Source organism: Arvicanthis niloticus, chromosome 21, assembly GCF_011762505.2.
Source record: "Arvicanthis niloticus isolate mArvNil1 chromosome 21, mArvNil1.pat.X, whole genome shotgun sequence".
In the NCBI taxonomy this organism is placed as follows: Eukaryota; Metazoa; Chordata; class Mammalia; order Rodentia; family Muridae; genus Arvicanthis; species Arvicanthis niloticus.
Window position 1 is genome coordinate 29248137 of NC_047678.1, and position 23193 is coordinate 29271329.

Sequence of the window (23193 nt, forward strand, 5' to 3'; positions counted from 1 at the left end):
CCTTGAACTCAGTTCTGGTTGACTCTGTCTCCCAAGTGCTGGAATTAAAGGTGTACTCTGACACCACCTGGCTTTTAATAATTATTTTTTTCATTTCTTCCTTTATTCTCAAATCATTTTTTAAAAATCAAGGGCATATGTGCTGGAGAGATGGCTCAGCAGTGAAGACCACTGGCTGCTCTTCCAGAGGACCTGTGTTCAATTGCTAGCACATATGCAGCAGCTAACAACTGTCCTTAAAGGCAAAACAGCAACACACATAAAAATCTTTAAAAAAAAAAAAAAAAAAGAAAAGAAAGGAAGAAAGAAAGAGGTCAAGAATTCAAAAGAGAACAGTGAGGAGAGGTATATGGGAAGGTTTAAAGGAGGAAGGGGGAAAGGATAATTATAGTCTAAACAAAGGCCTTTTTTTAAAATTTTTATTTGTCACATGGCTTCTGCAGTGAGAAGCTGCCCACATGCCCTGGTCATCTAAGTCAACCCTATAGTAGTGAAGTGACAGTTGTCACAGACAAATTGCTCTTACAACTAGCCACGGGTTTTGTTTCAGAGATGGGTTCTCATAATGTAGCCCTGGTTGGCCTGGAACTAGCTCTGTAGACCAGGCTGGCCTCAGAACTCAGATCTCCCACCTGCCTCTGCCTCCCCAGTATCTGGATTGAAGGTGTGCACTGCCACATTTGGCTTCTTCACTTCTTAGCAACACTGAAATCACCAGCCTGGGCTTGCAAATAGACTTTTATTATCATTGAGGAAGAGGACACATAACCTACTCAGTTTTCAAGAAAAGATGTTCAAGGTATATGCCATCAGATAGTTGGGGGCGGGACGATTTGTCATCATTCGAATTATGCTCACATCATCACATAATGTTTTGTTACAAGTGCTGCCAAAGGAAAAACAAGATGTCAATACTCAAATGGGAGTGAAGCTTATCAACTAATAATTAGACTGTGGCTTCATCGCAGTCCTGAATTTGTTTAAAACCTTTAAAAAAAATTTTTTTTTTGAGACAAGTTTTCTCTGTATAGCTCTGGGTGTCCTGGGACTCACTTTGTAGACCAGGCTGGCCTTGAAGACAGAAATCTGCCTGCCTCTGCCTCCCAAGTGATGGGATTAAAGGCATGTGCAACCACTGCCCAGCTGTTTAAAATTTTTTAATACTTATGTGTCATGTGTGTATGTATATGTATGCACTCCTGTGTGTTTTTGTATTTGTACCTGAGTGTGTATGTGCCTATGTGTGCATGCCTCCGTGTATGTGTCTGTATATATGTATGTGCCCATGTGTGCATGCCTCCATGTATGTGTGTCTGTCTGTATGTGTGTGTGTGTGTCTATGTGTGCCTGTGTGTGTGTGTGTGAGTGCATGCCTATGCTAATATGCATGGAGTGGATAGATAATAACTTGTGGGAATCAGTTCTCTCCTTTCACCAAGCAGGTTCCAGAGACTGAACTTGTCGAGCTTGGTGGCAGTTGCCTAAATCCAGAGCCATCTCAGGTTAATTTTGAGTAACTGCACACATTGGCAAAGGCAGACTATCATTCATAGTGTGAGTTCCAATCTCAGCCTTCTGCAGTAGACCTCTGCCCCACTTCTCAGTCTCAGTTGTTCAACAGATTACCTAGCTTAAGAACATCGAGGGAAGCCGGGTGTGATGCCAAATACCTATAAGTCACTTCAACTTAGGAGGCTGAGGCCAGAGAATTGACAGAGTTTGAGGTTAATCTAGGCCATACAGTGAGACATTGTCTCAGAAAAAAACCCAATGATTTTTAATGTATAAATTTATTTTAAAATTGAATTCTGTTCCTTAGCCAAACATGGTCCACTCAGAGCAAATACAGTAAAGAAGCAATGCATCCCCTCCCCACTAGGGGGCGTGGAGATGGTGGGGCACATGTCCATCATTCCATTCTTTACTACTGAGGGAAGCCTCTACTAGATCACTGGGGAGCTCATAAGTGTCAGGCCCGCCCTGGGCAAGTACACAGCCTCCTGACCGTGACCACAATGCAGACACTAGCCGAAACCTGTCATCCACACCCATAGTCTCCTTTGCACTGAGGTGGTAAAAATGGCACCCCTATCTCCCTCCACTCGGCATGTTGAGAACACAGAAAAAGACCCTGAAATTTGGGGTAAAGTTCATTATCAGGGTTCATCCTTTCCATGTGCAAGACCCTGGATTCACTCCTCCAGCACAAGAAAGACAAAATCCCTTCCTTAAATTGTAAGTCTACAGAGACTCGAAAGCAGGTCAAGCCCAAAATACATTAAGTTCCAGCCATTTACACTAGATTCACCAAAAGCAAGTTTCTAAAAATTAAACAAAGAACTTGAAATCAGAGGGACATTACACCTGATCTATAGAATGACAGACCCCAATGACAATTGATCTTTCAGAACATCATAGAAACCAGAAGGACATGGTAGAGCCCTTTCCAAATCCTGAAAGAGTAGAAACTAATACCAATTTAAGAAACCCGAGACTGAATGAGAGGGAGAAGGTTTGGGAGTTCAAGGCAAGCCTTGGATACATAAAGTTTTATGCCAGCCTTAAATACAGAGCAAGTTTGAGGCCAGTCTTGGAGTATACAAGATGTCTCAAAACATACATGCACATGCTCACACACACACACACACACACACACACACACACACACACCCACACATAGGTACATACATACGAAAACACACACACACTTTACATAGCCAAGGCCTTCTTGGGCAAAACAACAAAACTAAAGCTATCACAATATCAGATTTTAAAATATATCACAGCAATCGGTTGTGGTCAAAGCAGAATGAATGATACTGCCATCAAATAGATGAATCAGAGCCTAGGGGAACCTGCACTTTTATTGTTTGGTGATTTTTTTTAAGGACAAGGACTAGGCTGTCCAATAAATGGTGTCAGGAAGATTCAAAAGTCATCAGTTTCTTATACTTCCCACTACTCAATGATTCAATGATCAATTCATAACACACTGAAGGCAACACTAGACCTGAGACTGGAAAGTCATTAAAAGAGAATCTGTAGAAAAAGCTCCGTGACTCAGCTCTAGGCAGGAGTTCTTGGCTAGGAACTCTCAAGTACCAGCAAGCAAAGCAGGAATTGGCCAATGGGACAGAATCAAACTAAAAAGTCTCTCCACAGCTTAGTGGAGGAAACAAACAAAACACCAAAACCAACCAACCAACAACAAAACATCAATCAAGAGAAGGAAGAGAAACCCTATAAAGTATGGAAAAAAATTGAAATAAGTTTTCATTGTGTATAGCCCAGATTTGCAATGAATTTGAATGTAGCATAGGCTAGCCTCAAACTTGAGGTAAGTCTTCTGCCTTAGTTTCCTGCATGCTGGGATTATAGCTGTGTGCCACTATGTTCAAAGGGAGACATATCTGTAAGCCATACATGTAATATAAATTATACTGGTAAATTGTCATGTGCTGTTGGCCCTTGTTGAAAGGGGACTCTGGGAGAACAACTTCAGTCCCAGGAAGAAACAGGTGGATCTCTGAGTCCAAGGTCAGCCTGATTCCAAGACAGAGGAGACTATACCACACCACAATCACTGAAGGTAACTTGGATGAAGGCAAGTACAACTCAAAGGAAAATTAGCCAAATGGAAATAATGACAGCTCACTGATGAAGCAACCCAAGTGGGGCCCACACTCAGGAGAACCCATTCTGCCACTGAAGACAAGACACAAGGATGCAGTCCCCCTACTTCTACTGTGGGCCTGAGACTGCTGACATAATAACTGGATCCCAAGAACTAGCAATTCTTTCTTTTCCCTCCTTCCCTCCCTTCATTCCTAATACATAATCTCTCTCTAGAGCCCTGGCTGTCCTGGGACTCACTATGTAGACCAGGCTGGCCTCAAACTGACAAGAGAGCCACTTGACTCTGCCTCCAGAGTGCTGGCATTAAAGGTGTGTGCTATGCTTAGCCTGTTCCTACTTTTGTTTGTTATAGTTTTGAAATTAACCCATCTGGCTGCCAAAATTCCTAAACAACTTGAACTTCTGGATCTTCCTGCCTCTACTTAAATATGAAGCACACATAGCACCATGTCTGATCTCTATGATGATAGAGGTCATAAATATAGTCACATCTTTTTCTCAAAAATGCATTTTTACACAGAACTTTGTAATATGTTTAACTGAACTTTAAATGCATTGGAGTGAAGGTGTCAGTCAGATTTCCTGGAACTGGAGTTACAGACACTTGTGAGCTGCCATGTGGATGCTGGAGATTGAACCCAGGTCCTCTGGAAGAGCAGCCAGTGCTCTTAACTGCTGAGCCATCTCTCCAGCCCCAGAAATGTTTTAAAATTAATGTCCAGTTTAAGTTAAGAAACAGAGCTTACTATTGCTGTTTCTGACATCTCCAGTTTGGTAGCCGATAGCACTTTCTCAGCAGCAGGCTTCTCTCCTCCCATGCATACACGTCCAAAGAGCCATCAATAAAGGTGACAATGACATAAACTGGGTCCTTCAAAGAATACCCAAATGTGAGTAGGCTGCAGTCAATGTCAGGTCAAAAGACAGAAAGAGGGGCTAGGAGATGGTCCATCAGGTAAAGGCACTTGCTGAGCAAGCCTGGTGCTCTGACCATGTAAAGGTGGAAAGAGAGAGACTAACTCCAGGAAGTCGGCCTCTGCACGTGCTCACGCTCGTGCCAATGCACCCCCCCCCCAACTGTATGAAGTTTCAAAAAATGTAAATCTATTTTAGTTAAAACCCACTGGAGGGGAAATGTTCCAAACGTACCACCCATAGTCTCAAGATCTCTTCTAGGTAGTACTGAAATCTCTGCAGATGGTAGCCCTCCATGCTAAAGAGCAAGAGAGAGGATACAGTTGAACAGACAATCACATTCTTATCACTGACTCCAATCCATTCCAGGATCTCGTCATAATATTGTAACTCAAAACTTGCGACCAAATGTCCTGTTCCAAAGAAACACAAAATACACAGACAATTTTTCAATCATTTAAGTAAGAGCAAAATCTTCAGCAGTTAAGAGCACTGACTGCTCTTCCAGAGGTCCTGAGTTCAATCCCCAGTAACCACATGGTGGCTCACAACCATCTGTAATGGGATCTGATGCCCTCTTCTGGTGTGTCTGAAGACAGGGACAGTGTACTCACATTAAACAAATAAATATGTTTTTTTTGTTTTTTTTTTTTTAAGAGCAAAACCCTAAATGCTTACTGAAAAGCATATCCCAACTTCCATGGCGTGCTAATCTGATAGACAATGAAAACTGTCCATTGGTCTGACAAGTCCATGTCCTTGGCCAGGAAAAGGCACAGGGACGGTATGGACAGTCAGTAGCTCAAGCATTGGAAAAGACAACTGTACTGGAAAGGACAGTAGAGCCCTGTCCCTAATACAGGACGGAAATGGAAACATGTCTGCCCAAGAAAACCATGGCTCACTAGTGTAGTGACCATCAAACAGGCACAAGTTCACTTCTGGCCAAGGAGCCTGCTGCTCCCTTTACAAAAACAAGCATTATCACGAGGTAATCCACAATCCCAGCAGAGTCCAGTGGATCTCCAAGTTTGAGGCCAGCCTGGTCTACAGAGCAAGTTCCAGGTTAGCCATGGCTACACAAAGAAACCCTGTCTTGAATGACAAAAAATATAAAACAATGAAGAGCACTTGTGGGAGACACAGGAGAAATTAGGATTTCTTTTAAAATTCTTCTTATATTTTTATGTTTGTGTAGGAATTCATGCCACAAGCACATATATTGAGTCAGGGGACAACTTGAGCGATTTGGTTTCTCTCCTCAGTCATGTGGTACTCCAGGAATTGAACTAGGTTGTCAGGCTTGGTAGTTAAGTGTCTCTCTCCTTTAAGCCAGTGCTTCTCAACCTTCCTAATGCTTCCGATTGAACTTTAACACAGTTCTCATGTGGCACTGAGGGTCACCCCAGCCACTAAGTTACTGTCATTGATACTTCATAACAGTAATTTTGCTACTGTTATAAATTGTGATTAAATATTTTTAAAGATAGAAGTTTGCCATAGGGGTCACAATCCATAGGTAGAGAACCACTGCCCTAAGCCATTTTGCCATCCCATAATACAGTTCGTTATTGCTTGTCATTTGGGATTTTTTGTTTTTGAGTCAAGGTCTCACTATGCAGCCCTGGCTAACCTTGTACTCACTGTGTAGATCAGGCTGGCCTGGAACCCAGAGAGATCTGCCTGTTTCTCCTCCTAAATGCTGGGATTAAAGGTGTGTATTACAATGCTTGCACTTTTATTTTTATTATTTTTTTAACTTCATCAGACTGTGTGTGTGTGTGTGTATGTGTGTGTACACGTCTGCATGGGTGTATGTATGTATGTATGTATGTATGCATGCATGTGCACATGCTAATCCGTCTTGTCAGCTCCATCTTTTCTGTTTGTGAGATAGCACTGTCTATGACCCATCCTGACCCAGTCTCCTGATTTTCAACATGGGCCAGCATGTCTGATGTGAGAATTTTCTAAGGTTTACCATTAACTGTTAGTTGGTTCCCAATCTCTTCCAGCTTCATATCAAATGTGGCAAATTTTGTGACTTGTTTGGGGCCATGTCTGGCCATCAGGGTTATCCTGTCTTCCCTTCTTGGGGTCCAGCAGGCTCCTTGGCATAATGAGAAGGAGAGAATGGTAGACACAGGGGCGGAGAATTCTGATGTCCTCAGTAAGCTGCTCAGGAAATACACCTGCAGAGAGTATGACCCAGTGCAATCAATTAAGAGTGACACCTCTACAGCCTGGCACATGTGCACTCCAGACAAGGGGCTTTTGAAAGAAACCCAGGAGTGGCTGCATCTGTTCTTCACCCAGCACAGGGTGGAACAGTCATTGCTCTCATTCAGGGTTGAAATAATTCACCATCTTCCTGCCCCTCCCATCACATTCAGAGACAGAATGGAGTCCCTGACCCAGGTCAAAGGGCACCTTGGTCACCCTACTGTAATGGACTCATCAGGCAGAGATTGGTTAAGTACATTTTCCCTGTGCAGAGGACTAGTCCAGGGCTGTTCTGGATTTTTTTTTTTTTTTAATGAGGCATTGAGACTGTCTTCTGTAACCCAGGTTGCTTTGAAAGTATTTCGATGTTTAAAACCAAATAAATATGCTTGGGCCCTGAGAAGTACTTGGCCTCTGAGTGGACCATCTCTCTCACAGTACCTAAGAACCAGGCACCAGAGAGCTGGCAGTTAAGAGAGAAGGCAGTATATAAAGCACTGGGTATGGCAGCACTTATGTGAAATGTGTCATGGGGTGGGTAGGTGTGTCAGCCAGTGATAGAAAACTGCTTCCAGTTCCGGACCAGCAAAGTTTTCTGGGACTGTTATGTCACCTGCCTTTGTCTTTTGGCTGAGCCACATTTCAAGGACACTTCACTAATAGACATTTGCCATTGTGGTCGGTCACGTGACTGCTTCCAAGCACATTACTATTTCCTGACTATAGGAATGGCTTTCCTTATGATAGGGCCTAGGAGGGCAGGAGTGATCTGCCTGAACCTCCCTGAGGTCTGGACCTTCCCACCATCTCCCACCTTCACCCTGGAGTTGCTACAACAGACCTACCTTTGGCAAGATATTCGTGTGTTTCTTACTCAGAAAGACCCATTTCTTCTGAGGAGAGCAGTAGAGTTCTTCAATACTGGATTGAAATGCATGGACTTTGGAAATGAGGTGTAAGTCGGGAATCCTAAATATGTAGAGGTCACCAATGGTATCACCTGCCTGAAATCAGAGCACCAGCACCCGGTCAGTGGGAAAAGGTTAAGCATGGAGGAGGCAGTGTTATATGCTCTAAGATACACCACTGTGTCTTCAAGTCCAGTAACAAGAGATCCAAAGCTCTGAGCAGCCTGTGTCACAGAGCATCTGGGATGATCATGGAATAAGACATAAGACTCTCTAGACCTGGGGGGAGGGTTATGACTCAGTGGGTAATTGTGCAGAGAGAGAGCGAGAGAGATGGCGGTTGGAGGGGTTCAACCCTAGGCCTCCAATGGCTTTTTCTGACCTCTAAGCATGCACGTGTTACATAGACACACATGCAGACAAAATATTCACACACAAAATAATATTTTTCCTTTTTTTTTTTGAGGCAGAATTTTAGGATTTCTCTGTGCAGCCCTGGCTATCCTAGACTAACTCTGTTGGCCAGACTGGCCTCAAACTCTAGAAATTCACGTACCTCTATTGCATGCACCATGTCCTGCAGGATTTTTTTTTTTTAAAGAAACTTTTGTAGGGCAAAGTAGGATAATATCTTCAATGCCAACACTGAGAAGACAGAGACAGTCTAAGCTCAGTGAGTTAGACCACCCTAGTCTACACAGCGAGTTCTAGGCCAGCCAGGACTATATCATTAGATTCTGTCTCAAATGCATGAGGCAGGGAATGTGCAAAGATTTTCCAAGAGTAAAACCCTCTTCCCCAGGACTCACTGGGACATCAGCGTTATCCTTTTTTCCTCAATATCGTTCACATTTTTCTCTCTATTGTCTCTACCCAAATTCATGGATTCAGCAATAATAGACATTTCAAAGGCAAGAAGATGTAAAACCACTTAGAAAGATTGTGTGTGTATGTGTGTGGGTGTTATATGTATATTTGTGTGTGTGTACGTGGATTACATACCAGGGCATACATGGAAACCAGAGAAGGATGCCAGGTATCCTGTTATCCTCTTCTCCTGATTTCTTGTGAGTCTCTATTGAGCCTGGACTTAGGCTGGCTTGGCTCGCAGCTGTCTAGTCCCAGTGACCCTGTGTTTCCATCCCCTACACTACTGGGGTTACAGGCACCTTTAGCCACAGCTCACTTTTTACGTAAGTGTAAAAACTTTGAACTCGGGTCTTCATTCTTGCACAGCCAACACTACTACCCAATGAACCATCTCTCCTCAGATCCCAAGAAAGAATTTTAAAATGATAGTTTAAAGAGAATGGTTTAAAGAAATGTACATGAAGTAGGTCAAAGGCTAAGGGATGGCCATGTTTTTGGTATACTGTGATTGACTCTTAGGGTTTGCAGAGACTCCAAGATGGCAAGTTAAGATTTGACAGTAATGGGACCTCAAATTGGCAAGTGTTTTATTCTGTGTGACTATTCCAGATTTGGGGGTCACTTACCAAGACAATGGGGCCATCCTTTGTAAATACAGCTTCCAGTGACTGACAGGGAAAGAGCAGCCTGTTAGTCGCCAGAGCTTCTGTGTTGTGACAGTCCCACAGTTTGATAGTTTGTTGTATATCTACAGTGACTGCAATGTGCATCTCAGGGAGGGTCGTCAACATCTTGATGTAGGTGGGCTGTTCTGGGCTGACCCAGGTCATCACACCCTGGGGAACAAGAGCATCATCATGTCTGAGCACCTCTAGTTCAGCTGCTTTCACCCACCAGCTTTATGTGGAAGCCTCCTCCACACTGGAACCCCTTCTTACTTAGGAGAAAAGAGTATGAAAGTTCTAAGCATCCCTCACTGGACATGGGAGCACATGACTAGAATCCCAGCCCAGTGAGGCAGAGGTGGAAAGGTCACTAGAAGCCTGAGGCCAGTCTGGTCTACAATGCTAAGTTGCAGGACACTTGGAACTACATTACAAGACTATCTCAAAAAAAAAAAAGAAAAAAAAAGAAAAAAAAAGAAAGAACAGAAAAAGAAACAGGGTTGGAGAGATGGCTCAGCATTTAAGCCCACCAGCTGTTTTTTTTTTTTTAAATATTTATTTATTTTATGTATATGAGTACACTGTAACTGTGTTCAGATACAACAGAAGAGGGCATCGAATCCCATTACAGATGGTTGTAAGCCACCATGTGGTTGCTGGGAATTGAACTCAGGACCTCTGGAAGAGCAGTCAGTGTTCTTAACCGCTGAGCCATCTCTCTAGCCCCCACCAGCTGTTCTTAACCAAAGGACCTGGGTTCAATTCTCAGCACACACATGGCAGCTCATAACTGTCTGTAACTCCAGTTCCTTAGGGACATGACACCCTCACAGGAACATACATGCAGGCAGAATACCTTTTTCTCCAGAGGTCCTGAATCCAATTCCCAGCAACCACATGGTGACTCACAACCATCTGTAATGGGATCTGATGCCATCTTTGGGCATGCAGGTACATAGAAATATAAAGAAATACAAAGAAGGAAAACAAAGATCTGTATTATTTGGGGCAGGAGTAGACAGGAAACAGGACACATACATTGTGATCAGACACAAGCACACATTCACTATTCAGACCAGAAAGAACATGGCTGTCACATGGCTCACCAGGGAAGGGCACCTGCCACTAAACCTGATGACAGGGCTTCAATCCTCAGGGACCACATGGAAGGGAGACCTAACTCCCAAAAACATGTATGAAGAACAATCAGCAGCCCTGTGCTCAACGCCATTTCACCTTCACTAACAGTGCAAGCAGGGAGCATGTGCCTATTGTCACTTCTGGTGGGGCTAGATTTGTTGTTGTTGTTCTTGTTGTTGTTTCAGAGACAGGGTCACTCTATACCCCTGGCTTTCCTGGAACTCACTATGTAAACCAGGCTGGCTTCAAACTCACTGGCCTCTGCTTCCTGAGTGCTGGAGTTAAAGGCCTGGGCCACAGCTTCTGGCAGTATTACCTTTTATAACACCTGAAACAAACCTATTTACAATGAATCAATTCCAAAACTGGTTATTGTATCAACAATTCTTATACATTATAAATGTGAAAAACAGGTTCTTTTCCGGGCTTTTCTGCAGCTTTAAAAAAAAAAATTCAAGAGGCTAGAGAGCTGGCTCAGTGGTTAAGAGAACCAACTATTTCTCCAGAGGTCCTGAATTCAATTCCTAGCAACCACATGGTGGCTCACAACCATCTGTAATGGGATCTGATGCCATCTTTGGGCATGAAGGTATACATGCAGATGAAGCAAATAAAATAAGTTTTTTTGTTTTTTTTTTTTTTTTTTAAAATCACACTCACATACACTCAAAATCACCCATACTCATATACCTACACACAGACACAACTCATACCTAGACACAACTCACACAGTTACAGACACACACACACACAGACACACACACACTGACACACACACTGACACACACACACTGACACACACACACTGACACACACACACTGACACACACACACTGACACACACACACTGACACACACACTCTCACACACACTCTCACACACACACTCACACACACTCACACTCTCACACACTCTCACACACACTCACACACACTCACACACACTCACACACACTCACACACACACTGACACACACACACTGACACACACACACTGACACACACACACTGACACACACACTCTCACACACACTCTCACACACACTCTCACACACACACTCACACACACTCTCACACACACACTCACACACACACTCACACACACTCACACACACTCACACACACTCACACACACTCACACACACTCACACACACTCACACACACTCCACCAGCAGCAGCATCAATAACAAAAAGCCAAAAGCATAATTAAATTTAGTAAAATATTAGAGGCAGCAATCAATATAGCCATTTCTAAGCCCTAGCTCAATTTGCATGAAAATTATTAATTACCTCTCCTTCCCTCTAAACATAATCTCCCCTTTGAGTCAATCTTGCCTCCTTTGAAAGGCAACCTGGTGAAGTCCTTGTCACCATGGAGCACAAGACTCAGTCTCACAAGGTTGAGGTCCAGCTCCACTCCCTGCTCCCTCTGCCAGGTACAATGAAGATGCACCACTGGATCCTGCCTAGCACTTAGGAGGCAGAGGTCAGAGGGTCCCCATGAGTCCGAGGCCAGCCTGGACTGCACAGTGAACTCTAGGACAGCCTGATATTGTCCTAAACAGCCTCCTCCTAACCCCCCCCAATATAAACCAAACAAACCCTCAAAACCTCCAACCCCAAGATCATCCTGTTCATTATGTTCCATCTTCAGTTTGCTGTAGAAGACAATGTTTGTAAACATTCAGATTCTGTCTAACAAGATAAAAACCCCTTTGCTGGGTGTGTTGGGTCACCCCTTTAGTCCCAGCACTCAGGAGACAGAGGCAGGCAGATCTGAGCTGGAGGCTAGCCTGGTCTACATAGTTCCAGGCCAGCTAAGACTACAGGGTGAGACCTTCTCCCAGACAGACAGAACCAACCAACCTTAAGAATGGATTAATGTTCACTCCATTAGACTCTTTTATCTTTTAAAATAAAAAATCTTTGAGAGAACGGAGGATAATGAAGAAACACGTACTGAGGTATCCAGCAGTCACACAGTTCTCTCCTACAATGGCTCAGCAGCTGGCTGTCTCACAAGTCAGAGTACACAAGAGAAAAATACTCTTGTATAAAGCAGCAGGGACTGCACAGTGGGAATCTAGTGTCATAACACTGAGACAAGCCATGAGCAATGTCCTCAAGAACCACAGGCATGGCTAGTCCTGTGTTCTTTCCCACTGGTACTAGGGTCCCCACCATCCCTCTCCCAGGGCATCATATGGGCCCCTAGCACTCACAACACCATAGAAAACAGAGATTCTCTACCTACACAGGTGTGCTGGTGCCAGATCAAGCAACACTGCCACAGCTGTAGCCGGGTTTCCTCCCCTAAGACACACAGCCCAGGAAGGTCTCAAGAGAACTGTGCTCAGAGCAAACCACACCTTGTTCTGTTAGCTCCTGGGGTGAGGTTCCCCAAACCCTGGTAGACACTATCAGAGAAACAATCACGTGGAGAACAGCTGTGTCAATTGTTCCACACACCCCCCAAGAGAGCACAGCTCCACTGTGCTCCCCAGGCAAAGAGTGGGGGTACATTCTTCTAGTGCCACAGCCAATGAGAGGGCATGGCCAGCTCTCCTCATGCCCTCATGGCCAGCTCTCCTGACTACCACAGGTAGTGAATTGAGGGAGGGCATCACCCCCACATCCATGCCAGCAGATTGCCTCTAAGCACATCTGTAGATATTTCTCTAATTAATCATCAGTGTGGAAGGACTCAGCCCACTGTTGGCAGTGCCACTGCCAGGCTGGTGGTCCTGGGTGGTATAAGAAAGCTAACTGAGCAAGCCATGGAGAGTGAGCCATAAAGAATGACCAATCCTCCATGGTCTCTGCTTCAGTTTCTGTCTGAGCCTCCTCTGATGAACTCACCTCTGAGTTCTTTCCTCCAAGTTACTTTTGGTCATGACCTTTAACACAGCAAAAGAAAGCACAAACACACAAACGTGTGGCAAACTATACCATGTGGTAAATGTTGGTTCTCAAGACTCTCCAGATATCCAGACATGAGATCAAGCTGGATTATGGGATTTCTGACAGATAAAAGCCATTGTTTCTCAGGAACTTCTGAAACAAGGTCCCATCTGCCAAAAGGTATCTTTAGCCTTGTTTTTGCTACTGTTACTATGTACTATGTTACAATGTACTCTCTTTACTTACTAGATACATCCTAGAACAAATGAACACAGATTGTCTAACTCCAATATGCTTAACAGATACTGGCTCTCGTTCCTGTCAGAAATCTGCTAAATGTAATGTTCAATGTTACTATGGTAACTATGTTACTAGGATTTTCTAATGTTACAGCTTACTAGGACAGACAGAGACTACCAAATCCTGACAGTGAACCCCCAACTCCCAAGATCTCTGAGTGATACGGGCAGAGTGACAACAAGACTGCCTAGATTGTGATATGACAACCACTGAGAAACGCCGATCCATTGCCTTGCCCACTGCCAGGGCTTGGTCTAAACTGTGGACAGAGGACACCCAGAGAGTTGCATGTCTCATATTGCCTAAGACAAGTGAGTCATTTCTCCCAGGTTCCTCCCACACAGGAAAAAGCTTCTCATCTTCTGGGCCTGATGGCCAGACTACCTCTGCCCGAGTCATGATGGAATTGTCCACTGCAGGTCCTACCACATGCATGACTCTATTGTTTCCAAAGGAAACAACCGAGCTGACAAAGTAGCTTCAGCTGTTTCACCCACCACAGAACACTCTTACACTCCTCCAAGTTCCTTACTTCCTTGACATCCCCCCTCATAAATAACACTAACCTGTCATTTTGCCTTCTGCTTCAGACCCCGACCTCGGCCTACCAACTCCTTAATGTCATGCAACCTGGGCACTTTAAAGATTGCTGGCTATGTGTACCCCCTGAACAAACTCACAATTGCCACTTACAGCTTCTCCAGTGACCCTGTCAAGTCATCTTACTTCACCTTTCACCAGCTGCCCTGACTCTGCTGTTGCCAAGGCCCCATACCTTTTCTCTATCACTCTTAACTATAGACTTAAGGTGTTTCTCATACTAATCTATATAATCAACTATCATGTTTACAAGGTCAAATTTTCAAGTTTTATTTAATTATCTTTTAAATGTAAGCTTAAAATGTTTATCATTGTGCTAAATTTATATAGATTCAATCTCCCAGATAGAAGGAAAAAGCCCTTCTTGCTTTTTCTGCTCCATGAAAGGTGTTTGTCTTCCCTAAATGCATCTACAATAGTGTTCATGCTGTTAAGAGATTTAACTCTTTTGTAAACTTATAAGCTCCAGAAAACCCACTCAGATCCACCTCTCATAGATTAAACAGACTCCATCTAGATAAGTACATCTGCCAATCAATAGCCTGAGTTTCTACCTGTTACCTATTCCAGAGGATGGGATTTCTCTCCTGTTCCCTGGGATTGGGCCTTATCTCACCCCAACCACCAAGACCTAACGGTTTCAAATGTACACCTAAGAAGATTATTCTCCCCACAGTACTAAACTGTATTTTCTACCTCTAATATATATACATATTTCAGCATCTTGCTATGTCCAGGCATCTACTCAAAATCTGCATCCAGGACAGCTCCAGAGAAGCAACCCACAGATGCACCAGCACCTGCTCTCACAGACACAGATGCTTGTACTGGACCTGCTTCTTCCTATCCACAGATGGTCCCACAGATCCTAGATAGCAAAGAAACAGCCAATTCTCCTAAGACTGGACCAACATCCCCATTTCCGTTTTCTTAGGTTTCCCAGGGACACAACACCTCAAAGTCAGCAGAAAATGGCTAAAGATCACAATGACTCTATCCCTGGTTCACCACCACCTCTTTCTAGTTTCTCCTTTTAATAATTAAACCAAAATGGAGGAATGTCAGCATGCCTTCTAGACTCCAGCCTAGGCAATAGCCAGGTAGGCCTGGCTTGCCATAAAAGGGGATGTTTGTCCCCTATTTGCTCTCTCTGCCCCTTCTGTCTGGCTCTTTTCTCTCCCTAACTCCTTTTCCCTATTCTCCCTCCCCCTCTCCTTCTCCCTCTCTCTATGTGTTCTGACAGGCCTCTCCTCTCCTCTCCTCTCCTCTCCTCTCCTCTCCTCTCCTCTCCTCTCTTTCTCTCTACCTTTCTGTTTCTACTCTCTTCTCAACTCCCCTTCCCATGCCCTAAATAACCTCTATTCTATACTATACACATCATATGTTTGGTACCTTGGGGGAAGGGATGCCTCAATGTGGGCCCACCAAGGCACCTCTCCCTCCTCATCATACTTTGCTCTACAAAACATATCCTGGTCTTTTAAAAACACAACACAGTCTACTTCTTTCTCTGTTTGCTCTGGACTCTTCTAGATGCTTCTGGCCGCTCTCATATGTACAGTAAACAACCTTAATCATTATCATGGAGAGTCATGTCAGAAGTTTCTTTACTGCATCCCCTCAAATAGCTTAAAAAAAATCTCAAAGCATTTCCAGCAAAATCAGGAAGAAGACAAGTATATCCACACTCTCTACTCTCCCTCAAAATGGTATTGTTTTAGCTAGAATAATCAAAAAAGGGAAGCAAACAAAAGGGATGTCAATAGGAAAGAGAAGCCAGAGTTGCCTCATTGGCAGACACTATGAGCCTGTACTTAGAGACCCTGAGACTCCACAGGAACACTCTTAGAACTGATAAACTTCCAGCAGATTGATAGGCTATGAAGTTAACATGGGAAAAAATTAGTGCCCTTCCTATATAGCAATAGACACAGTGAGAGAGGATCAGGGAAGCCATCCCATCCACAGCAGCCTTGAAACACCACCCTGAAACGGCCTGGTGGACATGGTACACGCTTTTGATCCCAGCAGGCAGAGGTTGGCAGATCTCAGAGTTTGAGGTCAGCCTAGTCTACAGAGCAAGTGTCCCCCAAGGCTCTCACACAGTGAAACCCTGTTCCAAACCAAAAATACAACAACAAACAAACCCTGGAGTAAGAGGCCAGAGTGATGGGTCAGCAGCTCAGAGCAAGTGATGCTCTTGCAGAGGACCCTAGGTGGGTTCCCAAAGCCTACACAACATCTCAGTCTCTGGCCTCGGCCAGCAGGCACCAACCACAAACTAACACAGGCACACACATATATATATATAAAATAAGACACGTATCCTAAAAAGGAATCCCTGGGAGTAACCCCAACCTAGTATGTGAACAATCTCTATGATGAAAACTTTGAAACACTGACAGGCACTGCAGAGATGGCTTAGCAGAGGACCTGAGTCCAGTACCCACACAGCTTACAGCCACCTGCAACTACAGTTTTAAGGGACTTGACACCCTCTTGTGACCTCCACAGGCGGCAGACACATGTGTATCACACATACATATATGTACAGAAAACACTCATATAAAATAATTAAATCTAAAAAAAAAAAAAAGGTAAGAGGGGAAAATCAGGTGTGTGGTGTAAACCTTTGACCTGAGCACATGGGGAACAGAGGTAGGTGGATCTACATGGGGACTTCTATGACAGTCAGGTCTATACAGGGAGATCCTGTCTCATTATCACCAACAACAAAAAGATGTAATCAGAATTCACTTCCAGGTAATTTTTGCTACTCATCGGCCAGACTCACCTCGTGAATATCCCAGGTGGAAATCTTGGCCAGGGAACTCAAGATACAGACAACTGATCTGTCTTGTCGGATTCTTGTTAAGCCACGCCCTGAGAGATAACATGCATATCCCTGAATTCCTGCAAGGAAACCCCAACAATATTTGGACAGGAGACAGTTGAGGGGCAACTCAAACCACAGAAGGTATGTTTCAGTTTCCTCTACTTTGTAGAAGGCTTGTATAAAAGTTGTGGGAAGGATGAAGCAGAGGCAGTCAAGCACACTGCAGGTTGGTCATTGGTTCAGATACAGTTACTCTTTAATGTGCTTCTATAGATACAAAATGGGTACTGGGGGTTGGGGCTGGAACTCAGTGGGCAGAGTGCTCGGTTTTGTCCCTAGAGGCCTATAAACTGTAACCCAGTTCTCATTTGGAGGCAGAAGGATCAAGGTCATTGGTGTTTTCTACATGAAGAATTTGAGGTCAGCCTGTGGTACATGAGAACCTGTCTTGGGAGAAAGAAAGAAAGAAAGAAAAGAAAAGAAAAGAAGAGAGAGAGAAAGAAAGAAAGGAAGGAAGGAAGGAAGAAAGAAAGAGAAAGAAATAAAGAGAAAAAGAAACAAAAGAAATGAAAAAGCCAGATATAAAGATGTACCGGTCCCAGTTGAAGGCAAGCTGCAGATCTTGAGTTTGAGGCTAGTGTAGTCTACATATCAGGTTCCAGGCTAGCGACAGCAATATAGTTTCAAAACAAACAAAAAGGTAAGATTTTTCCTATCAGGAGAACCAATTCTACAAAGTTGTCCACACACACACACACACACACACACACACACACAGAGAGAGAGACATACTAAAAATAATGAAAGAAATTTAAAAGTATCTCTCCATCAGAAAGCAGTTCTGAGGAAGTTTTTAGAAAAAAGATAAATACTAAAGCCTAACTAGTAATTTCCCCATTAAATTCTCTCTGTACTCTAGGGAAGGTATGAAGCCTTCAGGGCAAGGGACCGATATATAGAGCTGGTTTAAGATTTTGGGCAACCACTCAGCAGATCACAGAGTGGTTCTATGGCTAGCCTAGCACGGCAGCCCCATCCCATTAAACTACAAGTCCCTTCTTCTTATTGAGTGAGAATGTAGGACAGCAGAGAATGGGAACAACCACATGGGTGTCTCTTCTATCTTACCCAAGCCCACATGAGGCTCCACATAAATTTCCTTGTAAGTAAAATCTTCTAGCTTTGCCCGGGACTTGATGTGTTCTTGCCATGTTTGGCAAACAAAGAACTGCTTCCATGTCTCTGTACCCAGGAGCTGTGGGGTGACGTCCTCACAGAAGAGCCATCTCTTCAGACAGAGCTTCCTGCAATGCACAGTTGCAATCCTATCAGGCTGACCCCAGTCACCTCACCTTAGAGCCACGGTTACAGTGAGCACAACTTTTATTCACTAACCATCCTCACACAGCAGAGGTCCTGGTCCAGACTCAGAAGGCCTCCTTTTCCCTTCCTGCCCCATCTCATCACTTCTTCCCATCCCACCCTGCCCCTCTCCTTACTTCCACAGGATGTCACTGCTTGCAATTGCATTCCAGTCCTATGGGAGAGAAAAGAATCCTTAAATCAACAACAGCCCCCTTCCCCTTGCTCTCAATTTGTTCTGTGCTGGGCCTACACAGGTTAATCAAGCACAGTCCTAGCTCCCCAGGCCCAGCCAGCCTGGAGAGACCTACCCCAGCAAACACAAATCACCTTGGGAGGGCTCAGAGGAAGGAGGGCCGGTCTCCACAGGTCTGACAGGGAGTCTCAAGGATGCCACATATGAGCAGCACGTCTCCTCACGGCAGCTTGTTCTTTTCATTTAGCAGAATGTTGTTGTCACTGTTGCTGCTCTGAGATAGGGTGTCTAAGTAGCCTGGGCTGGTTCTAAATTCATGTAATTGAGTATGACCCAAACTCCTGCCATCTTGCTTCCACCTCCCAAGTGCTTCAATTACAGGCATGTGCCACCACTCCTGCCTCATTGAACTGTAGTTGAGGTCTTCAGAGTGGATAATGCTAACCCATGAGAATATATATCCGTTTGCTTTTCTGTAGGTTGGCTCTCCTGTTGGTCAAGAGAAGCAGCTGAGTTCCTGAGACATTACTGTGTCAGAGCTGAGTAGACAGGTCTGAATGAGGCAAGTTTAAGGAGGGAAGAGAAGGAAGGGATGGAAGAAAAGAAAGGGAAGGAGGGAAAGGAGGGGGAAAGGAGGGGGAAAGGAGGGGGAAAGGAGGGGGAAAGGAGGGGGAAAGGAGGGGGAATGGAGGGGGAAAGGAGGGGGAATGGAGGGGGAAAGGAGGAAGTGAGAAGAATAGGGGAGAAGGAGGAGAAGGGGTAAGAAGGGGTAAGAAGGGGTGAGAAGGGGTGAGAAGGGGTGAGAAGGGGTGAGAAGGGGTGAGAAGGGGTGAGAAGGGGAGAGAAGGGGGGAAGGCGGGAAGGAAGGGAAGGAAGGGAAGGAAGGAAGCCAGACTGTGTGAGTACAATGCTGGGGTAGCTGAGACTCCAAGACTGAGCGGGAAAGGCCCAGGGCCTTATGATGCACCAGATGGAGAGTTCAGCTAAGGAGCTTTTACCTTGTTCACTTGGGCAGCCTGTAGCAAACTGAAGCCGTCTAGATAGGAGAGGATTCTCAGCAGCGCCACATAAGGAAAATCGAACTCCATCTTAAGGGGCCTAAGTCCACATTGACTCTTCTTTCTCCTCCCCAGCTTGCTCCAATTTTAAAGGCTTGGCCAAAGGTTTAACAGAGCTGCCACCTGCAACTCCTCAGGCTTTGATTGCAGCAAGCTGCAGGTGTGTAGACTCTCAGCCTCACATCAATGCACACACACACACACACACACACTCACCGGAGCCAGATACACTCAGCTAAGAGTGTTCACACCTAAATTCACTCCACAGTGTTATTCATCTCATAGATGAGCTCAACAATCCCTGCCTGGCACTGTGGAGACCAAAAAAGTACATGAGCTGGGGTAGCCCCCATTGATGATGTACTTGACAGAACTTTCTAGAAAATACAGAGTAACACACTAATTTTCAACAGGCTAAAGACTGAGACTTTGTGTCAGAAATAGAAAAGTAAAAGTCAAGCTGATATTGTTCATGCTAGTTATGTTAGTGACCAGAAATCGGAATGTGTTTTCATTCTAACGTTACCTTCTCCTGTGCAGCCACAGGGTGGAGCTTAAGTCCTGGACCCTTGGCAACTGTGCTCCTTTGTCATTTAAGACAATAACTCGGGGTTGGGGATTTAGCTGAGTGGTAGAGTACTTGCCTATCAAGTACAAGGCCCTGTGTTCAGTTCTCAGCTCTGAAAATAACAACAACAAAAAGATAAAATAATAAAACGACAATAACTCAAGGAACCAGTGCTATGACAGAGTGTACACAGACATACAGAATGGACAGATGCATGAATACATGTGTAGACACACACATACAAAATGGATATATGTATATACACACAGAGACACACACACATACAAAACAAATATATGTATATACACACAGAGACACACACACATACAAAATAAACATGTATATACACACAGGGACACACACACATACAAAATAGATGTATATATACACAAAGACATACACAAAATGGACATATGTATATACACACAGAGACATACTTCTTAAACTATGCTCTCTACTGATTCAGACTGAAAATAGTTTTGAGGACTGCAGACCCCACCCCTGACTTTACTACTACAGAGTTGGAGGGTTGAATGTGAACCACCCAGATAAAGCAAAGCAGCCTGAAGAGAGGACGACAGGCCACAGTGCAGGCTCCAAAAGGAGCCAGAGGCTTCCCTGTGCTATACTTTTCTCAATTGTCTTTCTTTCTTTTTTACTTTCCTTTTTTCTTTGTTTTATTATGAGACAGGGTCTCGCTATCTAGTCCTGGAACTTGATGTATATAGTCCAGGCCTCAAACTTACAGATCAGCCTGACTCTGCCTCCCAAGGGCTGGCATGAAAGATGTGTGCCACAGTGCTTGGCTTTGGACTTTCTGTTTGCATGTTTGCTGAGCCAGAGGATGGCCCTGGCTTCTTTCTCTGAGTGACTGATTTAGATGTTCACATGCACAGCTGTTATAACTCTTTATGATAGTCATGAGGCATTGCTACCACAGACACCTTAACAATGGATATTTTTCATCCATAAAGGCGATCTGATTACTTTACAATGTATAATTGTTTAAGGAGGGTGTGTGTGTGTGTGTGTGTGTGTGTGTGTGTGTGTGTGTGTGTGACTGGATTAAAGAGGATACCATCTTATGGTCCAGGCTAGCCTAGAATTCACTGTGAAGTTTAGGTTGGCCTCAAACAGGAAATCTCTTGCCTGCTGAAGCCAGAAAAGGGTATTTGACCTCCTGGTACTGAGGTTACAGATAGTTGTGTGTGGTACTGACACCATGTGGGTACCAAAAATCAAACCCAGGTCCTCTGGAAAAAAAAAAAACAAACCAAAAACACAGCCAATACTCTTTTTTTTTTTTTAAAAAAAGGTGGACGATTTATTTATTATTGGATATTATATTTACATTACAGATTTTATCCCCTTACCCCTTTCCCCCCACCACCCAGGAACCTCCTATCCCATCCCCCCTCCTCATGCTTCTATGAGGATGTGCCCACTCCCACCTCCCCACTCTTGAATTCTCCCCCACTCGGTGTTCAGCCTTCATGGGACCAAAGATCTCCTCTCCAACCTATGCCCAAAAAGGCCATCTTTCCCCACATGTACAGATGGAGTCATGGGTCATTCCCTATGTACTCCCAGGCTGGTGGTTTAGACCCTGGGAGCTCTGGTTGGTTGGTATTGTTGCTCTCCTCTTGGGGCCACAAACCCTTTCAGCTCCTTCAGTTTTCTTTCTAACTTCTCCAGGGGAAACCCTTGATCAGATCAGTGGTTAGCTGTGAGCATCTGCCTCTGACTGTGTCAGAATCTGGCATCCTTCTAAGGAGACAGCTATAACAGACTCTTGTCAACATGTACTTCCTGACATCCACATCAGTGTTTGCCTTTGGTGACTGCACATGGGATGGATACCCAGGTGGAATGGTCTCCAGACAGCCCTTCCTTCAGTTTCTGTCCCACACTTTGTCTCCATATTTGCTCCCTTGAATATTTTTGTTACTCTGTCTAAGTAGGACCAATGTATCCACACTTGGTCTTCCTTCTTCATGAGCTTCATGTGTTCTGTGATTTGAATCTTGGCTATTCCAGGATTTTGGGCTAATATCCACTTATCAGTGAGTAAATACCATGTGAGTTCTTTTGTGACTAGGTTAACTCACTCAAAATGATATTTTCTAGATCCACTCATTTACCTAAGAATTTCTCAAATTCATTACTTTTAATATCTGAGTAATACTCCATTGTGTAGATGTACCACATTTTTTGTATCCATTCCTCGGTTGAAGGACATCTGGGTTCTTTCCAACTTCTGGCTATTATAAATAAGGCTGCTATGAACATAGTACAGCATATGTCCTTGTTATATGTTGGAGCATCTTCTGGGTACATGCCCAGGAGTGGTATAGCTGGATCCTCAGGTAATGCTATGTCCAATTTTCTGAGTAACCGCCATGATTGATTTCCAGAGTAGTTGTACCAGCTTGCAATCCCACCAACAATGGAGGAGTTTTCCTCTTTCTCCACATCCTCACCAGCATCTAGTATCACCTGAGTTTTTGATCTATGCCATTCTGACTGGTGTGAGGTGGTATCTCCGGGTTGGTTTGATTTGCATTTCCCTGATGACTAAGGATGTTGAGCGTTTCTTAAGGTGCTTCTCGGCCCAGTCAGTATTCTTAACCACTGAACAATCTTTCCTGCCCCTAAACAGATACTTCTTCTCACTGTATTTAAACCAGTATTTCAATAATGGCCATCTAACAAAGGGATCATCAAGGGACCAGTAGAGAAATAAGCTGGAAAACATTTTCTGGGGCTCTGACATTCACCACACAAGGTGAGTAGAACATGGTTGTTGCAGTAGCTTCCTGGGCCATTAATAAGTGAGTGTCAATGAGATGGGGTGTGTGGGAAAATACACTGTCTCCCAGGTTTGGACATTGCTTATCTGACAGTGGCAGGGCCCTGTTCTCTGCAGGGACAGGAGGAGACAATCCACACCTTGTCTCTGCTAGGTTCCAGAAGGTACCATGGCATCCCTGGGCCTGAGAAACATCACACCGTATT

The 23193-nt window shown here is 44.2% G+C and overlaps 1 protein-coding gene across 5 annotated transcripts; it reads right to left on the reverse strand.

Moving 5' to 3' along the window:
• Positions 1 to 509: 509 nt before the first annotated feature.
• Positions 510 to 19640, reverse strand: LOC117693524 (F-box/WD repeat-containing protein 15-like). 5 transcript variants are annotated; one of them, XM_034484231.2, is made up of 11 exons: positions 19551 to 19640; positions 18494 to 18531; positions 18123 to 18298; positions 16953 to 17071; positions 9179 to 9388; positions 7620 to 7778; positions 6533 to 6743; positions 4786 to 4964; positions 4414 to 4507; positions 3595 to 3625; positions 510 to 886 (listed from the first exon to the last, which is right to left on the reverse strand). In XM_034484231.2, exons 1-11 carry the CDS (start codon positions 19638 to 19640, stop codon positions 781 to 783), a joined length of 1413 nt encoding a protein of 470 aa, XP_034340122.1. In that variant the 3' UTR covers positions 510 to 780. The 5 variants fall into 5 exon arrangements, with proteins under 5 accessions (XP_034340122.1, XP_034340125.1, XP_034340120.1 ...); XM_034484234.2 differs by lacking the exon at positions 3595 to 3625 and having other exon boundaries at positions 4383 to 4507; positions 16953 to 17063; positions 18133 to 18298; XM_034484229.2 differs by lacking the exon at positions 3595 to 3625 and having other exon boundaries at positions 510 to 914; positions 4399 to 4507.
• Between the last annotated feature and the right edge of the window lie 3553 nt (positions 19641 to 23193).